Source organism: Histomonas meleagridis, assembly GCF_020186115.1.
Source record: "Histomonas meleagridis strain 2922-C6/04-10x chromosome Unknown contig_51, whole genome shotgun sequence".
NCBI classification, from domain to species: Eukaryota; Parabasalia; order Tritrichomonadida; family Dientamoebidae; genus Histomonas; species Histomonas meleagridis.
In genome coordinates, this window is record NW_027150894.1 from 260359 (window position 1) to 287006 (window position 26648).

At 30.2% G+C, this 26648-nt stretch overlaps 9 protein-coding genes across 9 annotated transcripts; 6 read left to right on the top strand and 3 right to left on the bottom strand.

Moving 5' to 3' along the window:
• Positions 1–3102: 3102 nt before the first annotated feature.
• On the top strand, positions 3103–4740 carry GO595_007008 (Copine family protein; the record flags this gene model as incomplete). Its single annotated transcript, XM_067920425.1, has 1 exon — positions 3103–4740. One exon carries the CDS (start codon positions 3103–3105, stop codon positions 4738–4740), a length of 1638 nt encoding a protein of 545 aa, XP_067772527.1.
• Positions 4741–5509: 769 nt separating this feature from the next.
• GO595_007009 (calmegin) lies at positions 5510–6811 on the top strand (the record flags this gene model as incomplete). The annotated part of the gene is made up of 1 exon (XM_067920426.1): positions 5510–6811. One exon carries the CDS (start codon positions 5510–5512, stop codon positions 6809–6811), a length of 1302 nt encoding a protein of 433 aa, XP_067772528.1.
• A 2461-nt stretch (positions 6812–9272) lies between these two features.
• On the top strand, positions 9273–9836 carry GO595_007010 (RAP1B, member of RAS oncogene family; the record flags this gene model as incomplete). The annotated part of the gene is made up of 1 exon (XM_067920427.1): positions 9273–9836. The coding sequence occupies one exon, from the start codon at positions 9273–9275 to the stop codon at positions 9834–9836; it is 564 nt and encodes a 187-aa protein (XP_067772529.1).
• Positions 9837–13712: 3876 nt separating this feature from the next.
• On the top strand, positions 13713–15065 carry GO595_007011 (beta-tubulin; the record flags this gene model as incomplete). Its single annotated transcript, XM_067920429.1, has 1 exon — positions 13713–15065. The coding sequence occupies one exon, from the start codon at positions 13713–13715 to the stop codon at positions 15063–15065; it is 1353 nt and encodes a 450-aa protein (XP_067772530.1).
• A 416-nt stretch (positions 15066–15481) lies between these two features.
• On the bottom strand, positions 15482–16024 carry GO595_007012 (uncharacterized protein; the record flags this gene model as incomplete). The annotated part of the gene is made up of 1 exon (XM_067920430.1): positions 15482–16024. One exon carries the CDS (start codon positions 16022–16024, stop codon positions 15482–15484), a length of 543 nt encoding a protein of 180 aa, XP_067772531.1.
• A 466-nt stretch (positions 16025–16490) lies between these two features.
• Positions 16491–17048, bottom strand: GO595_007013 (HMG box family protein; the record flags this gene model as incomplete). Its single annotated transcript, XM_067920431.1, has 1 exon — positions 16491–17048. One exon carries the CDS (start codon positions 17046–17048, stop codon positions 16491–16493), a length of 558 nt encoding a protein of 185 aa, XP_067772532.1.
• A 555-nt stretch (positions 17049–17603) lies between these two features.
• Positions 17604–18677, top strand: GO595_007014 (CK1 family protein kinase; the record flags this gene model as incomplete). Its single annotated transcript, XM_067920432.1, has 1 exon — positions 17604–18677. One exon carries the CDS (start codon positions 17604–17606, stop codon positions 18675–18677), a length of 1074 nt encoding a protein of 357 aa, XP_067772533.1.
• Positions 18678–19029: 352 nt separating this feature from the next.
• Positions 19030–19890, bottom strand: GO595_007015 (4Fe-4S dicluster domain-containing protein; the record flags this gene model as incomplete). The annotated part of the gene is made up of 1 exon (XM_067920433.1): positions 19030–19890. One exon carries the CDS (start codon positions 19888–19890, stop codon positions 19030–19032), a length of 861 nt encoding a protein of 286 aa, XP_067772534.1.
• Positions 19891–20369: 479 nt separating this feature from the next.
• GO595_007016 (TKL family protein kinase) lies at positions 20370–22850 on the top strand (the record flags this gene model as incomplete). The annotated part of the gene is made up of 2 exons (XM_067920434.1): positions 20370–21497; positions 22548–22850. 2 exons carry the CDS (start codon positions 20370–20372, stop codon positions 22848–22850), a joined length of 1431 nt encoding a protein of 476 aa, XP_067772535.1.
• Between the last annotated feature and the right edge of the window lie 3798 nt (positions 22851–26648).

Genomic DNA, 26648 nt, shown 5'->3' on the forward strand with positions numbered 1-26648 from the left:
AAAGAATAAATTTAACAAGTTCTGTATTATCAGAGGATAATGAAAACACCAAAATATTTTTTGGAATTTGATTCTTTTCTATAAAATGTTTAACAAGATATAAATTTCCCATTTTTGCCGTTTCATTTATGATAGAATTATCAATTTGAGTTTCATTTTCTAAAAAAAAAAGAATTTCAAAATTACTACTTTTAATGCAAATATCAATCATTTTGTTATAATCATTTTGTTGTAATTCATCTGAATTGCTATTATTTTCATAAAGATATTTAAATATATCATTTTTATGGTATTTAATTGCTGCTTCATATGCATCTTCAAATGATGAATGATTTTGTTCACATAAATGAATTATTTCTTCATTTCCACCTGCAATTGCATATTTACCTGTGTTATCTAATTTTGCTCCATTCATAAGTAAATATTTAAAACATTTAACTGAAGAAAAAAATGCTGCATAATCTATTAATAAAACATTTTCTTGATTAATAAATGAACACCTTTCATAAGGTGATGGCTCAATTATTTGATTAAAATCAAATTTTGGTTGTGATGATATTTCTTGAAGTTTTTCTATATCATCATTTCTAATTATTTTTGCAATTTCATTCGGATTAACTCCTTCTTTAACACATTTCTTATGATTTATAAAATCTTTTCTTGAAAGACAATTAAAAAAATCTTTTTTATATATTGCAAAAAATCCAGATTGGGTATTTATATCAAAATTTGTAAATTCAATTAAATTTTCCCTTATCATTTTTTCTAGAAGAAAATATGCTTCCTGTGTTTTAAGCTTAAAAACATATTTACCAAAGATATCAAAAATTCCCAAATTTTTATTATTGATATCTTCTTCTTTAGATTTAATTTCTTTTAAATAAGTAAAATAAATATTATATTCGTTCCTTCGTGAAGAAAACGCAGCATATACTATAATGCAAATGGAGTTATTAAATGAATATGGAAAGTTTGAATCAAATAAGTCTATTGATTGTTGAACTGATGAGCTGATATTATTTTCATTTATATTAAAAATTATATTTTTTAATGACATTAGCAGTTGAATGGAATTATCCTTAGGATCATTTGTTTGATCTTCCAAAGAATTAATTGTTTGCAGGACTCCAAAATTTTGCTCATTTTCCCTCATTGAGTAAAATTTCTATAACTGTTTTCTCACAAAATATTGAACAGAAAGTGACGTTTTATAAAACATTTATCAATAATTATTGATAAACACCCAGTAAAAATTAAAAGCATCAATCTATAAATTTTGTAGGAAAACAGAAAAAATGAGATCGATGATTTAGTTTCATTAGACCCTATTTTTTAAGAAATCTATAGATTCGTTAACTAGTGTGAAAAAACATTCTAGATGTTCACAAACACCCCTACTTTAGGGTGCGGTGAGTGGAGTACACTTTTTTATGAAGATTTTTTTTTAATTTGAAACGCATTTTTAATTTTTCTCAAAATTGGTCAATAGAATTTCTTAGATATTCTCACCACTGTACTTCACAACATGAATTATATGAATTTTTGTCTGTTTAATTTTTAAAAAAATTCCAATCTTTCTTTTGAAAGCAATTATCCGTGCAAAATGATTAAAATTTTCTCAAATGAAAAAAAAAGACATTTATTTGATGTTGAATCCAACCCAACAATTTGATTTACAAACGCCCTGAAATTTATATATATGCTTCCTATAAAACGCTTTTGATAATCTTCGCATAAGTTTCGCGCTTAAACTGCGGCCACAAAGATGTTAGGTCATCATGAAGGGAATCAACAGTAGAAAACCTCTGCATATCTTTATCACCTAAAAAAACAGCGCCGAATGAACTTTAATAAGGATCTTCTTCCATTTTCTGTAGAATAAAATCAATCAATGATTTTTCATTTCGAAGTTTAAGTTGATCATTCCCTAATATTAATAGCCATTGTGATAACGGTATGTTTTGTGTTTTAATTTGTTCAAAATTTGTTGCACCAAACCCAATATCTTTATCAAAGTTTATCGATAAACTTTGTTATCGATAACAATGATTTGATTTTAATTAAATCTGTTAGAGTATCACAATGAGGCTCTGGTATATCAAAAGAGATAAGGGCGAATTTATTAAAACTCTTCAAAATGTTTAAGATTGATCATTTGAATTGACACTTATTGTTTTTCCGTGTAAAAGCATTTCTAACTTCTGAAGTGTTTTATCTGTCATTTCTTCATCAAGAAACAAACTTTTTGCATTTGGATTTTTAGACTTAAGACTTGAAACAATAGGTGATAAGAGTTCAGCAAGCAATCAGGATCATGCAAAATTCAAAATTATTTACATTAATGAAGTTGATGTACGAGTAACGTTATGTCTATTTTTGTTTGTGATGGTTCATTTTAATTTTTCGTAAAACATTCAAAACATATGTAAAGTATTCAACAACGTTTTTGATTTCAAAGGAATTTTCTGGCTGAGGATTTTCAACCAAAAAATTTGTCGGAGCATTTTGAAATTTCTGCTATTAATTGAATTCAATAATCCTGTTTAAATAAGAGAATTGTGAACTGTACGAAACTATTTCTAGAAGCGGATCTTCAGGTTGGTTTTCTTCTTCGACTTTTATTTCGTCCTCGATCATTTTACAAATATTATTAATTAGTTGCATGAGAAGAATTAATTAAAATCACAAGTTGATCAAATATCTATTCTAATTCAATGCTGATGTCTATTGATTAATTGTCTAAAATCATCAGCATTCCTGAATGAAATTTGTTGGAAAACAGAAAAATGCACGTTAAAAATACGTTAAACAGCATAACTATTTCTCTCCAAACACCCTGTCAAAACTTCCCATAAAATGAGACGTGGTTAATTAAACGTCTCTCATTCAATTATCGGGTCTGACAAAATTAGATCGATTACAAAATTACTAATATCTCATGGACTTATCTTTATATAAACCATTTATGATATTTAACACGTTAATTTCAACTCAACATATAAATATTTATATTCTAAAGATGAGAAATATCAAGAAAAAATAGTTTCATTTATTTGAATGCACTATTGAAAAAACGGAAAACCGTTTTCTCAGTTTCTTGATATGGCGGTAGCATATGGTGGAATGAAATTAGGAAATCAAAATGGGAAGCTTAACAATTCGACCCAAGCTGTTTCCAACACGGGAATTATTGATAACGCTTCAAATGATCCAATTATTAATATTCATGTTTCATGTAAAGATATAATCAAACTTGATGTTGGTAGCCCATCAGATCCAATGGTTGTCATGTTTGTTCCAATCAATGGTAAATATTGTGAAGTTGCACGTACTGAAGTTGTATGGGATGATCCAAATCCATCCTTTGTCAAGTTTTTCCAAGCTCTTTATATTTTCGAGACTCAACAACCTCTTCGTTTTAATGTTTATGATTGTGATTCCGAGAATGCTCCTCTTGAAAGACATGATTTCATTGGTTATGCAGATACAGATGTTCAAACTCTTGTTAGTGCAGGTGCAAACGAAATAAAACTTGAGCTTAAACATAACACAGCCAAGAACAAGCGTGGTACTCTTATTCTTACCTGCGAACAAGCATCTGCAAGTAATTCTGTATGTAACATGACCATTGCATGTTCTGATCTTCGTAAGATGAGAACCTTTTCCAAGAACTGGCCATATGTCCAAATTTCCAAGCCAAGTGAAAGCGGCAAATTATTACCAATTTACCGATCTGAAGTTGTACCCAAGACATACAAATGCACATTCAAACCAATCCAAATACCACTCCAAGTCCTCTGCAATGGCGACACCAATGTTCCTGTTACGATATCAATCATGGATCATAAGCGAAGTCATGCTGATGACTTAGTTGGTAGTGTTACAATGAGTCTCCAGACCTTTATAAATGGAGGCAACAGTTCCTATACCATTGAAAACAACAAACGAAGGAAGATGGGCAACATCAGATTTTTGACAATCAATGTCATTAAGAAGCCAACGTTCTACGATTACATCCGTAGTGGTCTCCAGCTCAATTTAATCACAGCTATTGATTACACAGCATCAAATATGAGTCCAACAGATCCACGATCATTACATTATCTCTCACCGAATGGCCTCAATCAATACGAATCGTGCATCTGGTCCATTGGTTCTGTAGTTTGTCCATATGACAGTGATCAAATGTTCCCAGTATTTGGATTTGGAGGCAAAATCAATGGCGTTGTTTCACATTGTTTCCCATTGACATTTGATCCCAACAATCCGAACGTCCAAGGCCTCGAGGGCATTTCGATGGCTTATAAGAACTCATTACGCATGGTACAATTAAGTGGTCCGACATTATTTGCGCCAATAATCCACGCGGCAACAGGCGTCGCGAGGACGTCATTCGATGAGTCGCACACTTATACCATTTTGATGATTTTGACCGATGGCATCATCAATGATATGCCCGAAACTATCGACGCAATAGTCGAAGCATCGGACGCACCTCTGAGCATAATAATCATCGGCGTCGGATGCGCTAACTTCGACGCAATGGACGTCCTCGACGCTGACGATCACCCGCTGAGGTCGAGGAACGGCGTCATGATGAAGAGAGACATTGTGCAGTTCGTGCCGTTCAATAAGTTCGCGGCGAACAACGGAATGGGACTTGCGCAGGAGGTACTCGCTGAGGTGCCGCGACAAGTGGACCAGTTCTGTTCGGCACATGGATTTATACCTCAAATTTAATAAAATTTTTGATGTGAAAATACTTCTGAGTGCGAATGGGTTCAATTGTTTGTGAGCAGAAATGAGTAATTATGTTAACGACAGCGCGAAGAAAACTATTGTTGAGCAGTGATAGATGTACCATCTCAACAAATGTTTTGAGTGATAAATCTATTTTTAGTTTCTACATCAATAAGACAATAAATTGTTTTCAGTTCGAAGATTTCAGTCGATTCAGATTAAAGCGTTAAATGAAGATATGATTTTTTATATAAAGTGGTTGAAGAATGATTTTATATACACTTCAGTTTTTGAATATGAATCCGATGATTTTTCATTCATTTGATTATATCGTTTGGAAACCTTTCTGCAACCACTTTATAGTAAAATCGTATTTGAAATTAGTACGACTGCACTTTTTGCAAAAATTCAATTAAAATATGCAACTAGACGAATATACTTTAAAGTGATAATTAGTAAAGCAAATAAAAAACATTTTGAATTAAATTATTAGTATCGAACTTAAGTAAAATTAAATTAAGAAAAACGGTCATTACAAAGATTGCTTACGATCAAAAACGATTCAAATATAATCAAAAAACCAGAACAAATGGTTATATTTGTTTTTATCCATTTAGCTATATCTGAACCTTCAAGTAATTTTGTTTTTTTCCAATCTTTTGAAAATGGCGATTGGAATAATAAGTTCGTATCAACAAAATTACCAAATTATAAAGGTGAATGGGAATCACTTGAAACAAAACAACCTCAAATGTTCAATGGTGAAAAAATGCTTTTTATAACATCAAAAGGAAGACACCATTATGGAATATCAGCAAGTATTAAACCAGCAATTAAAATCGACAATGAACCATTAATCATTCAGTATGAAATACTACTTACAGAAGGAATCATGTGTACAGATTTAGGTATTAAAGTATTCGGTCCAAATTTTGATCCTTTAAATCTTTCTGAAAAAACACCATACTTAATTAAATTCGGACCAGAGGTTTGTGGAAAAAACTCCAAAGTGTATTTTTCATTCTATCATTTGAATCCTCTCAATGGCTCATTCGAAGAAAAAAAGATAAAATATCCACCCACATTTCTTCCTGATAAGCACAATCATCTTTATACCCTTATGATATTTCCAAATAACACATTCAACATTTTAATTGATCAGACTCTTCTTCGTACTGGCAGTCTTCTTAAAGACTTCGCACCTCCTGTGAACCCGCCTGAATTCATCAACGATCCGAACGATCAAAAACCGCCAGAGTGGGATGACCGTTTAAAAATTCCTGATCCTCAAGATCAGAAACCTGATGATTGGGATGAAAGCCAACCTCCAATGATTCCCGACCCAGAGCATGTTAGTCCACCTGAAGGGTGGCTTGTTGGTGAACCATTAATGGTTCCAACTGAAAAACCTGCTGAGTGGAATGATGAACTTTTTGGTAAATGGACACCATCATATATTCCAAATCCTAAGTGTAACATTGGATGTGGAGAATACAAGCCACCAATGATTTCCAATCCTCTTTATCGAGGAAAGTGGATTCCAAAAATGATTCCAAATCCAAACTACCAAGGTCCTTACAAACCACGCAAGGTTCCCAATCCACAGTATTTCTGTGACAGTGAGCCATATAAATTTGGTCCAATTACTGGTATTGGATTCGAGATGGAATCAATTGATGGTGGTTCTATTGGTTTTAATAATATAATGGTTTCAACAAATGAGGTTGATTCTTACAGATGGACCCATGATGTATTTCTTAAAAGACAAAAACGTAGAATTTGGACGATAAGAATTCATCGCTTCTTTGGTCTCATTCGTAATAGTGGTATTGTAACATCTTTTTTCGACTTGATTAAAGTGACCAAAGGAGCATGGAATGGTTTATTCCGTCTTTATCCATACACTACATTCTTTTCTACAATTGCAATTATTGTTATTCCAATAGTTGTACTATTGATAGCGTATCTCCAGAAGAATGATGACGAAATTTTCGGTATTGATGAGGAAGAATTGAAACGACAAAATGAGCGGATGTTGTTAAGAATCCAAGAAAAGTACAAAAAAGATTGATAGTTATCAGTATTTGTGTTTATTTTAATAAAGAGATATACCTTAAAAGCAATCGATTGCAAATTATTTTGAATTTTGTTTGTTGGTGAATTGAATCAAAAACGATCGTTGTGGAACTTTTTCTATGGATTACTGTAAATGAACCAGAGAAAACTTTCCTTGCATTGTAGATTTGCTTTTATTGGTGATAGTGGCGTTGGCAAAACAGCACTGCTATACACCCATTTTAGCAATAATTTTCAAGATGAATATAACCCAAATTGTTTCTTGGGTACTCCTTGCAATTTCATGTATGAGGGGCATAATATCTTACTTGATATTATGGAAGTTAACAACGATGAAGCAGTCATGAAATTGCTCCCTATTACATTCGTTGATATTGATGTTTTTATTATTTGTTTTTCTCTTGTTTGTCAGAATTCTTTTTCCAATATCAAAAATTATTGGATTGAAAAAATCAACAAATATTGCCCAGGTAGACCAATTATTTTGGTTGGAACGAAGTGTGATCTTAGGGATAAAGAAGATAACATAAAAAGCGAAATGATACAAACAAATCAAATCGAAGAAATGAAAGACCAAATTGGTGCACTTAAATATATTGAATGTTCGGCAAAAGAGCGTCATAACTTGAACGAAGTTATGACATCAGCACTTGACATTGTTGTTTCTGAAGATTATGAATCTCCACAAGATGCCTATAAGCGGCTCCATCCAAAGAAATGTTATATAAGTTAAAAAATATTATTTCATTAGATATAATTCCAGAAATAATATTTTCCAAATAAAAAATTTTTATTTCTTTGTTTTCATAGCATATTATCGATTTAAGATTCAATATATATATATACATAAAATCATTAAAATGGTGATCCAATTAACTTCATTTTTAATTAATTAACGCGTTTTTTTGCTAATCTAGATTAAAAGGAAAAATGAAAGGCAATTCACCATCTTATTGATTATGACCATAATAAAATATTTTTCATTTGTTTTGACTTCATTACAAACGAAGGTGATGACTCAATAACAACACTATTTTCAACAATCTTATGATGAAAAGTTTTAAATGCACTTAAATCAAGAAATTTTAAATTTGTGCAAACGCAGGAAGGCCTAACACAAAATGGATATATTGGGGTTGGTATGTGGGTTTGAATCGAAATGAGAAATTATCACGTTTTGGAACCATGCTTTCTGGTTTGAAATAAATCCTTCTAACCGCAAATGCGTACCTTTAAAGTTAGATATTTTTGAAAGAAAATGTAAATATAATGACAATTTGTCTAATTTCAAATTGATGATTTAGGATTAAGGTTAGACTGTAGTCCTTTCTTATACATTTGGAGTGAAATTTTGTTATTTGTTCATCGTGTATAGATCGTAAAATTTATATATATACAATTTCAGATATTATTAATAATAATGGAAAAAGATTCCAAAATTCCAAGCACCCTAGCGATGGGTGACTGCAAGCAACCAGAAGAAGAAAATGTATTTTTTGAAAAAGATGTTCATAAAATATTTATAGATGGAAAATTTAAATATTAAGTTTATTGTGATGTTGATGAATTGTTTGGCTACAAAGAAATTTGTGTTGCTTGTGCGAAACATATTAAAGGTTTATGAAATCAAGGAATCATATCGACCGAAAATCAAGTCATGGTGGAATATTTATAACAAGCCAAATGATCAACTTCACAACCAATGCATTATTTTAGAAAAATGCAAAACTTAAAATTTCCATTTTCTTTATACTCAGCAAGATTTTTTTGGAATCCCTAAAAAAATCCATAAAGGATGGGTTCCAAATTGGATATTTTTGAATTTAGTATCCTCTAGATGATACTTCCCACATTTTGGTCCCTCAAATTTTGATTCCATTTAGGACAACCCTTTACTACCAAGGTGTGTTCATCATATGTTAGTTGCTTATTCTAAAAGTTTTTAAGTTAATAAGACTTTCATATTTAACGATTATGAATAGATTTGATATAATCACTTTCAGCCTTTGCACTTACCACATATGAAATTCAGACATCTTATCTATTATGTCTATTCCTTTATCAATTGGGACTCAAACGTAATAATTTATTGTAATTATTTTCGTAAATGATAAAACAATTCTCAGCAACAAATAGGTAATTCAAATTATCATTAAAATATAATATTTATATTTTCTGTTTTAAAACAGAAATTCATGTTTTTTTATTTTGAAAGTGTTGGCCAAACCAGCGTGGGGACAGACCGTTTAAATACGTTAAGCTTAACCGGATTCGATTACAACTTCAATAAAGTGTCAGTTTTTTTTCTTAAAAAACATGTTTTAAATCAATAGTTTATTTCGCTAATTGTATCGTCTCCTCTTAAAATTGATAAGTGCTTTGAGTGCTGTATTTCTGTGGTTGATCGGAGTAAACTTCATAAATTTGATTATATCAGTCAAAAAGCTTACTTTAGGATGAGTGAAAAGAAGCCCAAACTGGTTGTTGCAGGAGATGGAGGTGTTGGGAAAACATCTATCATCGTCAGATACACAAAGGATCAATTTTCAGAAGGCTATGAGCCAACTCTTGAGGATAATTATCATGCTAAAATTGAGTTAGAAAATAAAGAAGTACTAGAGATAGAAATAGCAGACACAGCTGGACAAGAGGATTACAAAGCACTTCGTGATAAGTTTATGGCTGAAGGTGACGCATTTCTTATTGTTTATAGTATCATTGACGCACGTTCAATACAGATGGCTGATACACTACTTGAGCAAATATCAGTCCTTCATGAAGGCGATGACTTCAAATTCGTCCTTGCAGGAAATAAATGTGATAAAGAATCTAAACGACAAGTAACTCAAGAAGAAGGTCAAGACCTTGCCAAAAAATATCATGGTGTATTTCTAGAAACATCGGCTTTATCAGCAATTAACATTCAAGAAGTATTTCAACAAATAGGAAAGATGCTTACAGCACCACCCAAGGAGCCAGAAGCTCCAAAGGCTGAAGGTTCATGCTGTGTTATTGAGTAAATTGCTGGTCTTTTACAGTATTTTAATATTTTTTCTTTTGGAATCAACAAATGCAATATTTTTTTATTTTGAAAGTTTCACAATTTTTTGTTTATACGTTGCTTTTTCTTTGTTAATGATATTAAATATTCATCATTTATTGGATGTTGCATGATCATTGTTTTCATGGAATTCCAAAAATTATAAATATTCAACTTCTATCATTTTTTATGCAACACACAGTGATTCGCCCGGATTATTAGAGCTCCTTAAAAGTAAAAATATGATTTTTACTGAACATTACAATTTGTCATTAAATTTCATTGTGACGAAATATTAGTTGATTAACAACTTAGACAAAACATGAAAAGATTTAATATTAGATGCTGTAATATCTAATAATGAAACAAATTTCAATTTGGTTTTTTAATTTCCACTTTGACCACAACTTTGTTTTATAAAACTCAAAGTGATTTCTCCATTCGATATGGACATCCACACATTTAATAAGTTTTAGGTGAAAGATTAAAAAAAAAATAACGCAGCCGTTTTTACTAAGCATCAATTAAATATTTGCGAAGAAATTGTTTTCTTTGAAATCATCTACAAATGGATCTTCATCAATGTTCGATAAATTGACAGTGAAGTTGTTCATTGAAATGTTGTCACTATTGTTGTTCATGTTTTCATCAACAACACTTTCTTCATCACTTAGTTTTTTGTTTCGAATACGAACAAGTATTACAACAAGTATCGAAATGATTATAATAACTGCGACGCCAACACAAACTCCGATGATAATTTGATTTATATTATTTTGTTCTTCATTTGTGTCATCACTTTGGTTTTGAAGAACTGTATAAAAACCTGAATAATATGAAAAACATGATGAATATTGAATAAATGTATACTCGTAATAAATAAATATTGTATTTATATAATAAGTCGATGAACCAAACATAGAAATAGTTATAGTATCTGTAAATGTAAGTTTAGGCGTAATCGTTTGTGTTAATGTTTGTGTGATAATTATTGTGCGATTATATGTTTCGCCGATTTTTTTTGAAGCTGTAAATGAATTCGATGAAGTAAATGTGTTCGAATTCGTAAATTTATTTGATTGAGAAAATGAATTTGATTTTGTAAATGAATCCGATTGAGTGAATGAATTCGATTGAGTAAATGTGTTTGAAAATGTATTTGATTCTGTGAATGTGTGTGTCGGCCATGGATATTGTTCGCATTCTTCTGTTGGTGTTCCAAGTGATACTCCAAGCGTTCCGAAATTCGAGGAACTATATAAATCTGATGTCATAACAGATTTCGCTTTTATGCCATAAAATGCATTGGAATTAATCGTTGGGGATTGATAACCAGTGAAATAAATACATGTAAGATTTGTGCAGTATCCAAATGCGTAAGTTCCAATCGAATTAACTGTATCCGGAATTGTAATATTTAATAATGATGAACATGATCGAAAAGCAGAACTTCCAATCGAAGTAATTTTTCCTTCAATAATGACTGTTTCTAATGCTGTACATGAATAAAATGTATAACTTTGAATTGAAGTAACCAAATTTGGAATTGTAATATTTGTTAATTTTGAACATGAATAAAATGTATAAGTTCCAATCGAAGTAATTTTTCCTTCAATAATAACTGTTTCTAATGCTATACATGACTGAAATGTATAACTTTGAATTGAAGTAACCAAATTTGGAATTGTAATACTTGTTAATTTTGAACATGAATAAAATGCATAACTTCCAATTGAAGTTACTGTTTCTGGAATTGTAATACTTGTTAATTTTGAACATGAATAAAATGCATATGTGCCAATCAAATTAACTGTATTCGGAATTGTAATACTTGTTAATAATGAACATCGATAAAATGAATAATCATCAATTGTTGTAATCGTATTTGGTATTTCAAATGTCGTATCTGAAATTACTGGTGGACAACATATAATTATTGTTAATCCTTTATCATAAAGAACACCATTATTTCCATTACAATAATATTTATTTTCTTCTGATACTTGAATAAATTCAAGTTTCGTACATCCTGAAAAAATACCCGTTCCTATTGAACTGACAGATTTTGGAATTGTAATATTTGTTAATGATGTGCATGTTTGAAATTCATAATTTCCAATTGTTGTTACATTTTCTCCAATAATAACTGTTTCTAATTTTGAGCATGAATAAAATGCATAACTTTGAATTGAAGTAACTGAATTTGGAATTGTAATATTTGTTAATGATGAACATGATCGAAATGCATAAGTTCCAATTGTTGTTACATTTTCTCCAATAATAACTGTTTCTAATTTTGAGCATGAATAAAATGTATAACTTTGAATTGAAGTAACTGAATTTGTAATTGTAATACTTGTTAATGATGAGCATGAATAAAATGCATAACTTTGAATTGCGGTAACTGAATCCCAAATTTTAATATTAGTCAAAGATGTGCATGATCGAAATGCACTATTTCAAATTATTGTAACATTATTGCCAATCATTATTGATTTAAGATCGAACAATAAGCAAATGCATAATTTCCAATTGATATAACTGAATCCCCAATTTCAACTGAAATTAATGATGTCCAACTATAAAAACTATTTGTATTTAATATTTCAACACCTCTAATTATTATTAAGCTGTGTTTGACTTTTATATGTATTTCTCCCTGAATATTCACTAGAATTAGTAATAGTTAGCATTTTGGTTGTTGAATCATATGTTTCATTCGTTTGAATGAAAAAAGAAATATGAAAAAAAAAACAATTTTGGTCGTATTATTTGTCTTCTTATAATTTTGTAAAAAAAAATAGTGATAAATAAAGTATCATATAAATCAAAAACAATGAAATCATATTAAATTCAATAAGATATAAATTTATCTGCATAAAATCTGATAAAATATTTCGGAATTTATTAAATAATAATGATTTTTCATTGTAAGATGATATAATTTTACTTATAGGTATCGCAAATGGAGATGGTTTTAATAACAAATAGTTCGAAATAATTACATTTTTTTGGTGATCGTATTGCTTTGTATTCGAAAAAAAATCTGAATAAAAATTGGAATAGAATAATTCATTACGATCATTCACTTTTTTTGGTCGCTGAATATGGTTTATTTAAAATGATTTTCGGATAAGATATAAGTGTATTTTTGAAATTATCGTCATAGACATTCTGAGTCAATTCTGTTTGCAATAGTATGTCGGAAGAATGATATAATATATTATGAGTTTCCTGAAAACGACAAAGAGATGAGAAACATGTCTGATATATTTGCGTATTTTTTTCAGGGTGTTGCTGCGGTTTGAAATTTTTTTTGTGTTTAAATTTGTATATATGTGGTATTTTGTTTAGCAGTCATTGAATTAAACCGCCTCTTTTTTTTGATTTCGATGTCATGTAAACTTGGTTTCGAAACAGACATTCCACTCAAATTGTGGTAGATACTGTTTGAATTGTTTATAAGGATGTAGATAATTATCGAAAACAACTCAGTTACTAAAACGAAACCCATTCTAAGCAAAACGAAAAAACGAATCTTTAACATTAGATGTTTGCTAAACTTAAACAATATAATGATAAAGAAAATGCTATAGAAACTGCAAATACTAACAAAGGAAACACATTTTTTTGACGGGGCTCTTAAAGGTTGATTAATATGTTTAATAATCTTGGAACTTTTGTTGCTTTAGGCCTCACATGAATGTAATGTGTCATGTGTCATGAATGTAATGTGAGGCCTAAAGCAACATTTGTCAATGGGAAGCCCTTATATTTTGTACGTTTAAGATTATTTTTTGTCGATTTTGAATAAATAATTGAAATTTCTGAGAAATCCGTTTTTTTACTTTTTTGGATGGTTCGTGAAATTGTTCACCTCCAAGCAGGCCAATGCGGAAACCAAATCGGTGCCAAGTTCTGGGAAGTTATCTCAGATGAACATGGTATTGATCCTACTGGTTCATTCCATGGCGATAGTGATCTTCAATTAGAAAGAATCAACGTTTATTATAATGAAGCTACTGGCGGCAAATATGTTCCACGTGCTGTCCTTGTAGATCTTGAACCAGGCACTATGGATGCAGTTCGTGCTGGTCAATATGGTCAATTGTTCCGACCAGATAACTTCGTTTTCGGTCAATCTGGTGCTGGTAACAACTGGGCTAAAGGTTATTACACTGAAGGTCAAGAACTTGCCGAATCTATTCTTGATGTTGTTCGTAAAGAAGCCGAATCTTGTGATGCCCTTCAAGGATTCCAACTTGTTCACTCTCTTGGTGGTGGCACTGGCTCAGGCCTTGGTACTCTTCTTCTTAACAAACTTCGTGAAGAATATCCAGATCGTATTCTTTCCACATATTCCATTGTTCCATCACCAAAGGTTTCTGATACCGTTGTCGAACCATACAACTGCACTCTTTCTGTTCACCAACTTGTTGAATCTGCTGATGAAGTTTTCTGCATTGATAACGAAGCCCTTTATGACATTTGCTTCCGTACCTTAAAGCTCACCACACCCACATATGGTGATCTTAACCATCTCGTATCAATGGTTATGTCCGGTACAACATGCTCATTAAGATTCCCAGGTCAACTCAACTCTGATCTTCGTAAGCTTGCAGTTAACCTTGTCCCATTCCCGCGTCTTCACTTCTTCATCGTAGGCTTCGCTCCACTCACATCCCGCGGCTCACAACAATATCGCGCGTTAACGGTCCCCGAACTTACATCACAATTATTCGATAACAAGAACATGATGGCCGCCTGCGACCCACGCCGTGGTGTTTACTTAACTGTTTCCGCACATTTCCGTGGAAGAATGTCATCCAAAGAAGTTGATGAGCAAATGCTTAACATCCAAGCGCGTAACACGTCGTACTTCGTCGAATGGATTCCAAACAACGTGAAGAGCTCCATCTGCGATATCCCACCACGAGGTCTTAAGATGGCAGCAACATTCATTGGCAACACAACCGCATTCAGAGAATTGTTCACACGCGTCGACTCACAGTTCCAAAAGATGTACGCTCGAAGAGCTTTCATCCATTGGTACGTAAACGAAGGACTCGAAACAGTCGAATTCGATGAGGCGAGATCGAACATGACCGACTTGATACAGGAGTACGAAATGTACGAAACAGTTGGAATTGACGAAGTAGGCGAAGAAGAGGAAGAAGGCGAAGGCGAAGGAGAAGCAATGGAAGACTAAATGAATGAAATAAACTGAAATTTGAATGAAATGTTACTTACAGCTGAAGTTCTGCAATGGAAAAAAATTTGCAGCGAATGTTTTACTTCATTTTAAGTGATATATATGACGAAGTATTTTAGGACTGACTACAGAAGACATGTTATTATTTGCTGTGTGAAAAGAAATGTTGATAAGGTTTTGGGAGAAAAGTTATATCATTAGGAACTGAAAGGTAAAAGGTTAAGTAAATAGTTTTGCATTCATGATTCATTCGAATACATGAAGGCATTTTACAATTTTTTGAGAAATATGTTATTTACTAAATTAAAAGTGCATTGTTAAACTAAAGATGAACTCGGTTTCCATCAAATTATTATAAATGTGAATAAAATATTTTTTTTTTGTATTTGTTTATATATATTTTTTAGAGACAGTTAATCGGTACAAGGTGATGAAATTACAGGAACTGTTATATCCTCGTCACTAGAATGGTCAGACCAGAATCTTGGCAATTGTTCCGTAGCTGGACCGCCTCGAGGTGGCGGTGAAATAGTTGTCCAACTTGGCGGTGTTGTAGGAAGATCAGAAACTGACGAAGCATTTACAAATCTTTTGATGATATTTCGATAACAAAAAACCGTACCCTCCACTTTGCTAAAGAACTGGTCTTTCATCCTTGCATTTTCATTAGACAATGCTTGAGGTAATGAAAATTTCTTTGTTTTCTTTTTGAAACTAGATTTTGATGCTCTTTTCTTTTTCGATTCTGGTTGATCTCTTACGTATATATGTGCATTATCTTCAATACCGAACCACTTAAAAGTAAAAGATGGAATTAGTTGAATGTTTTTATAGTAAAATTGATGATTTCCAGATGGAAGATATGGTTCAATTTCAGTGATTGTAGAATGTGAATTGACAACTACTGATATCGGGTCACCATTTCCATAATGCAAATGAAGTGTGTATGTTTCCATTTGTAGAAATTTGCGAATCCAATTTTGGAATTTGTTTTGCGGTTATGCTGGGGTTAAAATTAAAATTTGATATGTGCATTGAATTTTGCTTGTTCGATTCAAAAACGCTATTGAAAAAGTTACATCCGGATATTTGAATTGTTGTAAATATTTTAGGGTTAATTTGCAGGAAGAAACTTAAAAAAAAAGGATAACTAAAGAGAATTTGATAATGATAAAAAATTTATTGCTTTATTGAGGCACTAAGGTGCTATATTTGTTTTATTAAAATGAAACAATATTTTTGCCTCATATAATGAGAAATGAACCTCGTTTTCATTTTTTATGATTAATGATATGATATTAGTGTAGATTCTTTAATAGAAAAAATGCTTTTGAAAAAAATATAGTTTTTCAAACAAATTGTGAAATATTCATTTTTTATGAATAACTTCGCATATAAGTACATAAATAGTTCGATAACAGTTTATTGGCATTGTTGGAATACTTGATTAGAAAAATTGTTTTCTGTTGGACGTTGGAAAATTTCATAGTCTTGCAATATTTGCTGAATCTCCTGACATGATCCATAAAACTGCTCTTGCAATTGAAGCAATGTTTGTTTTAATTGATCAAGAGGGAGATTCACCAATATTTTCAAATCAGGAATATTAATTTGCATAGGTTTCATTGGAAGATTATTTGATTTCCTATATGCCCGCTTTTTCTTTGCTCTTTCGTAGCTGTATTCAGGGTTGTTGGTTTTAAATTTTTGTTGCTCTATTTTAGCTTTATTTTTATAAGGGAGCCTGCTTTCTTCGCTCATTGCTTTCCATAGGTCTGCTAGAATTTTGGAAGCTTCAATGTTTGATGCGTCTGGATTTTGTTCTCGTATTTTTGCTCGATTTTCGATACAATATAGAAGAAATGCATTTGGCGGCCGCTTTAACTTATTGTTCTCAGTGGCGTTTCCCCCTTGAGGTGGGATTGATGTGTTTTCGAATTGAGACATAGCTTGAAGTTGGAGTTCACTGAGTTCTTCCATGGCGCTTTTTTTTGAATAAACGTTCCCTTTATTGTAATTAACGTACTTTTTCAAACTGCAGTTTTTTGTGTAAACCTTATTGAATTATTTAGGTACACTTAGCCTAAGTGAAGAATTTGTTTAATTAATAGTTAAAAAAGAAATGAAATTAATATCTTCAAATATTCATCAGAAGTCTGGTTTACTATTTGTTTTTTCCTTTAGAATATGGATGATGCATATAAAATACATTAAATAAAATTTTTTAATATTAATATATATTTCCAAAAAAATCTTAATTCTTTATTTATTTCATTTAAAAATGAACTTTGGTTTCATATTTATGTGTCAAATCAAGAAATCACAATTAAATTCTTATTTTTCATGATTTTTTTTCAAGTTGTTGATGATAGTTACGAACTTTCAAAGAATGGTTGGGAACTTTTTAAGAAATATATTGAAGAAGATGGCAATTATAATTTAAAACATAATAAATAGCGCAGTAATCATAATTTTTTGCTGGACGGTTATTGTGGGATCATTTTCAACATAAAAAATGGCCCACCCCAAATTCCAATGAGTTTGGCTGATCCCTGCCAAATTCAACCTTTCGATATTATTAATAACTACCGTGTAATAAAAATAATTGCAAATGGAGGATTTGGGTCTGTTTTTTTCGTTCGAGAAATTGGAACTAATCAACCATATGCAATGAAAATCGAAAAACCTAAAAGAAGAACATCTCAATTTGACATTGAATATTCAATCCTTAGGCAAATTCAAGGCAGTCTTTATTTTCCCAAGCTTTATTCACATGGCACATTTGGGCAGAATAATTACATTGTAATGGAATTACTCGGACCATCTCTTTCCAGAGTCAAAGCTTTTTTACCTAATGGTAAATTCTCTGTTTCCACCACGATAAGGCTAGGAATGGAAATGGTTTGTATGCTTCGTGAATTCCATGCGCGCGGTTTTGTTCATCGTGATGTCAAACCTCAGAATTTTCTTGTTCGTCTCAAAAATCCCACTCCACTTTGTCTTATTGATTTTGGTCTTGCCAAAAGATTTATTGATCCAGTCACAGGCAAACCACATCAACAGTCCTCAGTTTCATGCTTCATTGGAACGTGTAAATACTCCTCACTTAACGCACACAAAAAAGTTGATCTTGGTCCACGTGATGATATGATATCATGGTTTCATACAATGATTGAAATGCTCGATGGGGAACTTCCATGGAGTAATGTTCATGATAAAGACAGTGTGATGGAGATGAAAGAGGCAATTACTCCTTTAGAACTCACGAAAAACGCTCCAAAAGAATTTGAGAACATTATTTTGTCACTTTTGCAGCTAAATTACGAAGATATGCCCGATTACGACATGATTCTGCTAGAATTAAGTCAAGCACTAAGGGGCATTGGAAAAGAGGCTTCAGATCCATATGATTGGGAGAAGTTAAGTGAGTTTGAGCTAAATTCAATCTTCCAATATCCAACAAGAAGAGGAAGTGATGTATATGACTATAACCAGTCACATACAGTAATGCCAATGAGATCGTCAAAAGAAGAAACTAATGAGATATTTTTACTGGGTGGAGATGATGATAGAGGAAAATGTTGTTTCGATTGTTGCGGTGTTGAATAAATGTTTTTATGTTTGTATCAATTAGGTGACATTAAAAAGAGACACAATACACAATGTGAGATTAATTCATTAAAAATTGTTTTTATTTTAAAATGAAAATTTCACTCAAACTTACTCAAGAATCAAATCTTATCGAAATCGTTATCACCATTTTTAGTTGACACAAAATTATTCTTGAAATTCCTGTAATTTAGTGTCTTATTTTACATCTTGAAACAGTTAATGAAAACTTTTCTGAAAATGCAAATTCAACAAAAAATTATTCGATTTAATTCCAAATCCTCATGAAACTATTTCACAATAACATTTTGTAAGATGATTTCAAAATAAAATATTTGCAGCGAATAACGTTTTATAAAACTTTGACTTTGGGAGTTTCTCTTTCGACGAAATTCTCGAACTTGCTTATTGGCATTCCGAGTCCGATTGCTGCACCGATTTTGCCATCGATTCCGAGTTCCTTTTCAAGTTGTCCCTTATTCATAAAGATGGCCGAACACATATAGCCCAAATAGAACTGTGCCACGCCTAAGCTCTCAGCCATCAATGATGCGTTTTGGTATGACATGTTTTGGTGTGCAATTGTAAATGTATCATTTGCCTTTGAGTGGAAAAGAATGACAGACTTTGTTCTTCTAAGGACTACATCGTTGCCTTTCTTATATTCTTCGATAACATGTTGTAATTTTGGAAGACTTTGGAAGGAATCAGGATTGATAATTTTGAGAATAGGCTTGAGGATAGGATTAGTCAATTTGTCAACGACCTTTTGGAATTCAGAAATCGTGAATTCGGTAAGAACTTTTAATTTTTCTTTTGAAGAAACAATTGTGTATTCAACATCATCAATGTTTCTTGCTGTTGGCGCATAACGAGCAGCTTCAATGATCTTGTCCAAATACTCTTGAGGTATTGGCTTGTCGGACATTAATCTATTGGAACGACGTTTCTTAATTAAATTGAATGTTGCTTCTGGAGTTGGACATTTCTCAAAGTTGATTGGCTTTATTTTCTCGGGTGGGAAGAGTGAATGTTGAAGGGCATGAGTTGGACAAATTGCAGCACAATGGCCACATCCAATACAGCTATCAAGATTATTAACTTTAATGTTCTTTGACTTGTCAAAAGAGAGTATTAAACATGGGCATGCAAGAACACATCTTCCACATTTTATACATTCCTTTCCTATTGTAATGCTCGTTGCTGGCTTCATTAGCTAAAAGTGGGCCGGCGGTTATCTGATCAGGCAATTGAAAAATTGTGTAACAATAACAGTTTTTACATAATTCAGAACACGTTGAACGTTGCGTTCAAAAATTACGATTTTTGTTATGTTTACAAACGGAAATTCAATTGTTTTTTTTCCTGAAAAACTAATTACGTTCGATCAACTTTCTTGCATATAATTGTATTTTTATCCTTCGTTTAGCATGTATTTTTCTTTGAAAGTACATTTGTTTATAATAATTTTTAATAATTATATTTTTTGGTTAAATTGAAGAAATTTAATTAAATGTTTTTTTCGAACAATTATGTTTTTTTAAATGTCGAATAAATCTAGAACCTATGTTAACATATTAACAAATGAAAAAAAGAATTTTTGCCGTTGGAATTGAACTGATTTCAAGGATTTTAACAGACGACTTTTCGACCGTTTAATTGAATTTCCATTCCGAAAAAAATCTCAACTCAATGGCACAAAAACAATGCAACAGTATCGAAGAACTTTCAGCCGAATTTTCCAAATATGTTATTACATTGGATCAATTTGAGATAGGAAAGAAAATAGGTCAAGGAGGATTTAGTAAAGTATATGTCGGACTTAATAAGAAAACTGGCCAACTATGTGCACTCAAGATTTTAAACTACAAAAACCTTCATCACGATCGCATGATGCTATTTGATCGTGAAATACGAATTCTTGCTCTTGCTAATAATCGATTTGTACTTGATTTTATTGGTTTCACCACCACAGTTCCATATGCAATTGTTACTGAATACATTCCAAATGGATGTTTATATGACATATTACATTCACATAAATCCGAAAAAGTTCTTACAGGAACTGAAAAGACAATTATAGCCATAGGCATAGCTTGTGGTGTCCAAACGCTCAACAAACTAGGGATTATTCATCGAGATTTAAAGTCTCTTAACATATTACTTGATTCGAATTATGGTCCCAAAATCTGTGATTTTGGACTTTCTCGATTTCACCAAGAAAACAAGAATGATTACATGACCACCAATGTTGGTACTGTTCATTGGATGGCTCCTGAACTATTTGTATCCAGCTCATATGATTATAAAGTTGATGTCTATGCTTACGGGATACTATTATGGGAATTACTTACTGGTCATATGCCGTTCCACGACATGAAACCTATGCAAGTTGCGTACGCCGTATGCAAGGAAAATAAACGGCCGAAAATCCCATCAAAGACTCCGCCATCTCTACGCGACTTGATCACTTCTTGTTGGGACCAAAACCCATCCAAGCGTCCATCATTTAAGAAAATCCTTAAAACCTTCAAACATCATAAAGCCAAATTTCCTGATACTAATGATGATGTCATTACCCAATTATTTCATGACATTAAAAGCAAAACCATTCCCACGTTTAAGAAATATCAACATTTACCAGTACAATTTCAAAACAAAAATAATGTTTCAAATGAACAATCGAAACAACCACAAACGCAAATCCCGAAGCAACAACCAAACACAAATACAAACATGACAAAAGTACAAAAGGTTGTTATGCCACGTGATGTAAATTCTCCCACATTTGGCAGTGACTTAGAGAAGATAGCGATTACAGTTGAGCCACAATTTTCCGGGCATTTCTTCACCACTTTAATTAAATATTTTGAGAAACAATTACCAACGAAAGCATATCAATCAATACTTAATGTCATTATACTGCTATTAAAGCAAGGTACGCAATTTTCGAACTCATTTGTATCGAAAGGGACTCATTTACATTTGAAATTCGATGACGTAAAATGTTCGAATGAAATTTGCGTCATATTATACATTATCTTTCTTAAGCATCCATTCGAGATCACTCCCGAAATATTACAAAACATGACGAAATTCATTAATTATGTACCGGAGAAAGTGTTAAAGTTGTTATGTATATATTTGACGACATATCCGCAGCCTCCAAGTTACTTGGATGCGTTAGAGATATTTTTTAATAATGTGAATGTTTTTGTTGAGAAGTTAAAATTTTTGCCGATTTTGGAAATAATTTTTAATGTTTTCTTGGTGAATAATGAGTTCTTGTATAAGTTTAAAGAGAACATTAAAAATATATTTGAGAAAACTTTAGAAAGTAATGAAAATGATACAAAAGTTTATATGTTTAAAGCGATTTGTGCGAATCAAATTATGTTTCAATTCGTGAGAAAAGAATTAATTTATAAATATTTGGATGACACAAATTATAATTATTATTTACATATTATTTTATTACAAAATAACGATATTAAATTTGATGAAATGATTATCAAAAGTTTATTAAATAACGCAAAAATTGACAAATTCCCTTTAAACGTTTTAATGAATAAATGTCTCAATAATGAAGACGTATCGTTGGCGGTTTCGAACCAAATTAATTATTGGATTACGTTAAAGTTGCCGACGTTAAAAATGACAACAAAATTATTGTTAACGGTTTTGCGGTTTGACAGCTCTAAAAAAGTTATAATTGAATGCAATCAATTGGCCGACTTTTTGATATGTTTATGTAACGACTCCAGTCAAAAATTGAATTGCGTCATAAGTTTAATAATTAAAAATTTACCAATTAATAATAACTTTATGAATAATATTTCAAACGCACATTTCTTATCTATATTTTATAAGAAAATGTTGAGCATTAAGGATTCGTCGGCAATCATGAATATGATTGTTGTATCTGAAACATTAGCACGTGTTCAATACAATTCGGAATTCTTGGAATTGTTACCAGCGCTCCAAGTAATGATCGAAAGCGATGGCTGGAGAAGCTTCGCGATTTCATTGATATGTACTTTGAGCATGTACAAAGAAACGAGAGAACATTTGAAGAAATTCGACTTCGTCCGCAAGATACAAATGTATAAAGACGACCCGCAACTGTTACCGTATGTGCAATGCTTCTTAAGGAATATGGCAGATGTATATTAATGTTTTGTTTTAGAATATTTATTATTAATAAATCATTTTTTGAAATTGTTTTATCATCGATTTGTAAGTGTTTTAGAAACAAATTTATAAAATTGTTTGAAAAAAGTGTTTATATTGTCGTAATGTGTGTTTATGAACAAGAATAAGAGTTATATTACAAAATGATCTTCAAAAATAAGTATTTGAAATATTTTTCATTTGATATATTTCGTATGAAGTTCCTAATAATATTTTTAATGGATACTATGAGAAAAACATTATTATAACTAATTGCCCAAAAAAATCTCTGGGCTAATTTAGCAAAGATTACTCATTTGGTAATATTTACATGTTTAATTAATGAATGTAATGATAAATAATTATGTGATTTACACAATTGGTTAACTTTTTTTTAATTTTAACTTGACCATCGTGTGAAGTGTTTTTGCTTGCAAACCAGTATTGAAATAATTAAAAATTTTTATATTATTGTTTATTAAGTTAATTGTATCGGCTTATTTTTTGGATTTTCTATCAATTGCTTTGTGTTCTCGAAGTAATTTAACTATTTCTTTATAACCATATTTCGATGCTATCATAAGTGCTGTTTGAAATAATTTAAATAATTTCCGAATAAAATTCTGTAATTTTAAATTCTTAATATAAATTTCAAATAAAACAATTAAATATTTTTAGCATTAATATCAATTCCTTCTTGTTCAAGAAGTAATTTAAGTATATCTGTACGACCTTTAAATGATGCAAACATAAGTGCTGTTTTAAATATTTTAAATAATTTCCAAATATTATTTTGAAATATTAAATTATTATAATAAATATAAAATAAAACAAATAAATATTTTTGGCATTAATTCCAATTCCTTCTTGTTCAAGAAGTAATTTGACTATTTCTGTATGACCATTATAAGATGCAAACATAAGTGCTGTTTGAAATAATTTAAATAATTTCCAAATATTATTTTGAATTTTCAAATTATTATAATAAATTTCAAATAAAACAAATAAATATCTTTAGCATTAATTTCAATTCCTTCTTGTTCAAGAAGTAATTTAACTATTTCTGTATGACCTTTTTCAGATGCTCTAATAAGTGCTGTTTGAAATAATATAAATAATTTCCAAATATTATTTTGAATTTTCAAATTATTATAATAAATTTCAAATAAAACAAATAAATATCTTTAGCATTAATTTCAATTCCTTCTTGTTCAAGAAGTAATTTAACTATTTCTGTATGACCTTTTTCAGATGCTCTAATAAGTGCTGTACTAATTAATTTAAATAATTTCCAAATATTATTTTGAAATATCAAATTATTAAAATAAATATAAAATAAAACAAATAAATGTTTTTAGCATTAATATCAATTCCTTCTTGTTCAAGAAGTAATTTGACTATTTCTGTATGACCTTTTGAAGATGCATACATAAGTGCTGTTTGAAATAATTTAAATAATTTCCAAATATTAAGTCGAAACCATGATATCAAATAATATAAAAATACTTCAGTATCATTAATATCAATTCCATTTTGTTCAAGAAGAAATTTAACTATTTCTGTATGCCCTTGTTTAGAAGCAACTATCAAAGCATTTTCACCATACAAATCAAAAAAAACATAAAGTATTAAATAATAATAAATTATTTTTATAAACTTTGATCAAAATAAATAAATATCTTTAGCATTAACATCACTTCCTTTTTGTTCAAGAAGGAATTTAACCATTTCAATATGACCATTTTCAGATGCAACGATAAATACCTTATAAAATAATTTTAGTGAATTCCAAATAAAAAATTTTAATTTTAAATTATTAAAACAAAAACTTCCATAATTTAAATCAATACCTTTTTGTTCAAGAAGAAATTTCATTAATTCTAAATTTCCAGATTTTGATACACAAACTAAAATATTTTTAGGAAGTATATAATCATACATAAAATATTTCATTAGAAAAACATTACCGATTATTGCTGTTTCATTAATGATATCTTCATTAAATTTTGACTTTTTCTTATCTAATAGAGATAAAAACAATGAATAATTATCATTTTTAATACAACTTATTCCTAATTGAGTATATTCTTTGATTCTAATTGCTCTTTTCTTATATATATAATCAAAGACATTATTCCGATGAAATTCCAAAGCAATTTCATGAACGTGTTCAAAAATACAATTATTTTGCTCACACAAATGAATGATCTCTATATTTCCACCTGCTATTGCATATTTATTTATATTATTTAACTTAGAACCATTCAGAAGTAAATATTTAAAACATTTAATCGATCCAAAAAATGCAGCATAATCAATTAATGTAACATTCATTTGATTAACAAATGAGTACACTTCATAAAGTGATGGTTTGATTCTTTGATTAAAATCAAAATTTGTTTGTGATGATATTTCTTGAAGTTTAGCAACATCATCGTAACGAATTGCTTTAACAACAGATTTGGGATTAACTCCTTCTTTGAGAAGTTGTTTATGTTGTTGCCAGTTATCTTTTTTATACTTTTCAATTTTTTGAAAGAAATTTGAAACGATTCCGTAATTTTTTAATTGATTAAATTTGGTATCAGTAAAATAATGTGCAAAATATAAAGTGTTTTTTGATTGAACTACATTAGAAGAAATATATTTTTCTTCAATCATGTTTTCTAGAAAATAAAAGGATTCTTTTGAATTTAATTGAAGAAGAAAATATGTAAAAGTTTCGATTATACTCCAATTTTTTTGTATTAATTCTTCTTTCGAGTTAATTGCCTTTATGAATAATAAATATACTCCAATATCTTTCTTTTGAACTATAAATGATCTATATATTAAACGTGAAATTATTAGATTAGATGAATATGGTAAATTGATATCAAATAAATTCATGATATTTTCCACTTTTGACTCAATATTATCTTCATTTAAGTCAAAGACGATTGATTCAATGTCTTTTAATAATGTAATATAGCTATTTTTTGGGTTAGAATGTTTCAGCATTTATGAATAATACTTCATTAATTCAATGGTTTATTTATAAAGTACCGATCTTTATAATTGAAAAGTGTTGAATGTAGTAATCGTTAATGTTTTAACATTGTTTAAAAAATTTCTTTTTTAAATTTTAAAAAACTTTTTAAATAAGCTCTTTTACATAAACAATTGAAGCAAAATTACATTTGTGACAATAATGGATTTGATACTTCTAAAATGCTGTAATTAAATGATAATTCTTAGTTTTTAACAAAGAATAATAGCCACATATATTATAAAATAAACATTTTATATAATCAAAAACAAAAGTTTTAATGAATTTTAAGTCTTGAGTGATAACATATTTATGAATTTCATTTATGCAAAAAAACAAATGTTAATGGTATAGAAATTAAGTTCTACCCCAAATAAAAATTATAAACATCTGCTGTATTTTTATCAATTCCATTTTGCTTAAGTAATAAATTAACAGATTCTCTATTTCTATTTTCGTACGAAAATAGCTGCTAAAATAATTGCAGTCTTAAATTTAATGAATAATTTCCAAATATTATTCGGAAATCTCATTGAATATAGATAAAAATAAACAAAACAAACAAATATTTCTCTCATTAATATTGATTCCTCTTTGTTTGAGAAGTAATGAAATCATATTTATTTGACTTTTTATAGATGCAAGCATAAGAACTGTTCTAAATAATTGAAATAATTTCCAAATATTATTTTTAGATCCAAAATTGTTAAAATAGATTTTAAAAAAAACAAATAAATATTTTTTGCATTAATATCAATTCCTTCATATTTAAG